Source organism: Pezoporus wallicus, unplaced genomic scaffold (genome assembly GCF_028554395.1).
Source record: "Pezoporus wallicus isolate ANWC-B61680 ecotype Strahan unplaced genomic scaffold, APGP_CSIRO_Pwel_v1 contig_14362, whole genome shotgun sequence".
Classification (NCBI taxonomy): domain Eukaryota; kingdom Metazoa; phylum Chordata; class Aves; order Psittaciformes; family Psittacidae; genus Pezoporus; species Pezoporus wallicus.
The window spans coordinates 1-3,886 of NW_026638418.1; the positions used below are offsets into that span (position 1 = coordinate 1).

Sequence of the window (3,886 nt, forward strand, 5' to 3'; positions counted from 1 at the left end):
TCTATGTGTCCCGCTATGGGTCTCTCTATGGGTCCCGCTATGGGTCGCGCTATGGGTCCCGCTATGGGTCGCGCTATGGGTCCCGCTATGGGTCGCGCTATGGGTCCCGCTATGGGTCGCGCTATGGGTCTCTCTATGGGTCCCGCTATGGGTCGCGCTATGGGTCGCGCTATGGGTCCCGCTATGGGTCCCGCTATGGGTCTCTCTATGGGTCGCGCTATGGGTCCCGCTATGGGTCCCGCTATGGGTCGCGCTATGGGTCGCGCTATGGGTCTCTCTATGTGTCCCGCTATGGGTCCCGCTATGGGTCCCGCTATGGGTCGCGCTATGGGTCGCTACCTTGCCGAAGGGCTCGAAGATGCCCCTCAGCATCTCCTTGGTGATGTTGCAGTGCAGGGAGCCCACGTAGAGGCGCATGGGGCCCCCCGAGCCCTTCTGCAGGTTGTTGGCCATGGCCGCCAGGCGGTTCTTCTCGGCCTATGGGGGGAGATGTGGGGCAGGGACCCATAGAGACCCATAGGGACCCATAGGGACACATAGGGACACATAGGGACCCATAGGGACCCACATAGACCCCCATATCCCCCCATAGCCACCACATAGACCCCCATATCCGCCCCATACCCCCCCATAGCCCCCCCCATACCCCCCATAGACCCTCCATAACCACCTCACAGACACCCCATATCCCGCCCCATATCCCCCCATAGACCCCCATAACCACCTCATAGACACCCCATATCCCGCCCCATAACCCCCCCATATCCCCCCATAGAGCCCCATAACCACCCCATATCCCCCCATATCCCGCCCCATATCCCCCCCATATCCCCCCCATAGACCCCCCATAACCCACCCCACATCCCACCCCATATCCCGCCCCATAGCGCCCCATATCCCGCCCCATAACCACCCCATATCCCCCTCATATCCCCCCACAGACCCCCATATCCCCCCCATATCCCCTCCATATCCCCCCCATAGACCCCCATAACCACCTCACAGACACCCCATATCCCACCCCATATCCCCCCCATATCCCCCCATATCCCCCCATAACCACCTCATAGACACCCCATATCCCGCCCCATAGCGCCCCATATCCCCCCATAACCACCCCATATCCCCCCCCATATCCCCCCCATATCCCCCCCATATCCACCCCACATCCCCCCCATAGACCCCCCATATCCCCCCCCCCCCATATCCCCCCCACATCCCGCCCCACATCCCGCCCCATAGCGCCCCATAGCGCCCCACCTGCGAGGCCTGCACGATGATGGGCACTCCGAGCAGGCGCTGCCCCGTGAGCCCTATGGCCAAGGGCACCGATTGGATGTCGCAGAACTCCACGTAGGCGATGCCCTTGGAGCGCCGCGAGTTGCGGTCCGAGATGATGCGCACGTCCCGCACCTGCCGTGGGGCGGACCCATAGAAAGTGTGGGGCAGACCCATAGAGAGTGTGGGGTGGGACCCATAGAAAGTGTGGGGCAGACCCATAGGCAGTGTGGGGTGGGACACATAGAGAGTGTGGGGTGGACCCATAGAGAGTGTGGGGTGGGACCCATAGGAAGTGTGGGGCGGACCCATAGAGAGTGTGGGGTGGGAGCAACAGAAAGTGTGGGGCGGACCCATAGAAAGTGTGGGGCAGACCCATAGAGAGTGTGGGGTGGGACCCATAGAGAGTGTGGGGTGGGACACATAGAGAGTGTGGGGCGGGACCCATAGGAAGTGTGGGGCGGGACCCATAGAAAGTGTGGGGTGGACCCATAGAGAGTGTGGGGCAGACCCATAGAGAGTGTGGGGTGGGACCCATAGGAAGTGTGGGGCAGACCCATAGAGAGTGTGGGGCAGACCCATAGAGAGTGTGGGGCGGGACCCATAGAGAGTGTGGGGCGGGACCCATAGAGAGTGTGGGGCGGGACCCATAGGAAGTGTGGAGCGGGACCCATAGAGAGTGTGGGGCGGGACCCATAGGAAGTGTGGGGCAGACCCATAGAGAGTGGGGAGGGACCCATAGGAAGTGTGGGGCAGACCCATAGAGAGTGTGGGGTGGGACCCATAGAGAGTGTGGGGCAGGACCCAGAGAAAGTGTGGGGCAGACCCATAGGAAGTGTGGGGTGGGACCCATAGGAAGTGTGGGGCGGGAGCAACAGAAAGTGTGGGGTGGACCCATAGAAAGTGTGGGGTGGACCCATAGAAAGTGTGGGGTGGGAGGCAGAGAGTGGGGTGTGACCCAGAGAAAGTGTGGGGCAGACCCATAGAAAGTGTGGGGCGGGACCCATAGAAACCATGCGGCAGGACCCATAGAAACCGTGGGGCATGACCCATAGAGAGCGTAGGGCACGACCCATAGAACCCGTGGGGCAGGACCCATAGAACCCGTGGGGCAGGACCCATAGAACCCGTGGGGCAGGACCCATAGAACCCGTGTGGCAGGACCCATAGAACCCGTGGGGCAGGACCCATAGAACCCATGTGGCAGGACCCACAGAACCCGTGGGGCAGGACCCATAGAGGTGACGCTTGGACCCCCAGAGAGGCTGAAGACAGCACAGGCACGCTCTAAAGCGCCCCACTGAAGTGGGGCAGCCCCCCGGCGGCTATGGGGCAGCCCCCCGGCGGCTATGGGGCAGCCCCACGGCGGCTATGGGGCAGCCCCCCGGCGGCTATGGGGCAGCCCCACGGCGACGCTGACCTTGCCCACGGCCGAGAAGAAGTCCTCGAGGTCGCGGGGCCGGATGCGCGCCGCCAGCTGCATGCAGAACACGGTGCGGGCGTCGCGCTCCTCGGGGCTCAGGCTGCCCAGCGGCTCCCTGCCCGCACGGGACATGGCGTGTCAGGGCGTGTTAGAGCGTGTCAGGGCGTGTTATCGTGTGTTAGAGCGTGTTATTGTGTGTTAGAGCATGTTAGAGCGTGTTAGAGCGTGTCAGGGCGTGTTATCGTGTGTTAGAGCGTGTCAGGGCGTGTTATCGTGTGTTAGAGCGTGTCAGGGCGTGTCAGGGCGTGTTAGAGCGTGTTAGAGCGTGTTAGAGCGTGTTAGAGCGTGTCAGGGCGTGTTAGAGCGTGGTAGAGCGTGTTATCGCATGTTAGAGCGTGTTAGAGCATGTCAGGGCGTGTTAGAGCGTGTCAGGGCGTGTTAGAGCGTGTCAGGGCGTGTTAGAGCGTGTTAGAGCGTGTTAGGGCGTGTCAGGGCGTGTTAGAGCGTGTCAGGGCGTGTTAGAGCGTGTTAGAGCGTGTTATTGTGTGTTAGAGCGTGTTAGAGCGTGGTAGAGCGTGTTATTGTGTGTTAGAGCGTGTTAGAGCGTGTTAGAGCGTGTTATCGTGTGTTAGCGCGTGTTAGAGCGTGTCAGAGCGTGTTATCGCATGTTAGAGCGTGTTAGAGCGTGTTATCGTGTGTTAGAGCGTGTTAGAGCGTGTCAGGGCGTGTTAGAGCGTGTTAGAGCGTGTTAGAGCGTGTTATTGTGTGTTAGAGCATGTTAGAGCGTGTTAGAGCGTGTTATCGTGTGTTAGAGCGTGTTAGAGCGTGTTATTGTGTGTTAGAGCGTGTTAGAGCGTGTTAGAGCGTGTTATTGTGTGTTAGAGCGTGTTAGAGCGTGTTATCGTGTGTTAGAGCATGTTAGAGCGTGTCAGAGCGTGTTATCGCATGTTAGAGCGTGTTAGAGCGTGTTATCGTGTGTTAGAGCGTGTTAGAGCGTGTTAGAGCGTGTTATTGTGTGTTAGAGCGTGTTAGAGCGTGTCAGGGCGTGTTAGAGCGTGTTAGAGCGTGTTAGAGTGTGGTAGAGCGTGGTAGAGCGTGTTATTGTGTGTTAGAGCGTGTTATCGTGTGTTAGAGCGTGTTAGAGCGTGTTATTGTGTGTTAGAGCGTGTTATTGTGTGTTAGAGC

The 3,886-nt window shown here is 59.7% G+C and overlaps 1 protein-coding gene across 1 annotated transcript; it reads right to left on the minus strand.

Annotated features, from left to right (window-relative positions):
- Positions 1 to 326: 326 nt before the first annotated feature.
- On the minus strand, positions 327 to 2,815 carry LOC130599843 (probable RNA-binding protein 23; the record flags this gene model as incomplete). Its single annotated transcript, XM_057410620.1, has 3 exons — positions 2,699 to 2,815; positions 1,261 to 1,413; positions 327 to 477 (listed from the first exon to the last, which is right to left on the minus strand). Coding segments are annotated over exons 1-3 (367 nt in total), but the record flags the coding sequence as incomplete, so codon positions are not given.
- Positions 2,816 to 3,886: the final 1,071 nt, after the last annotated feature.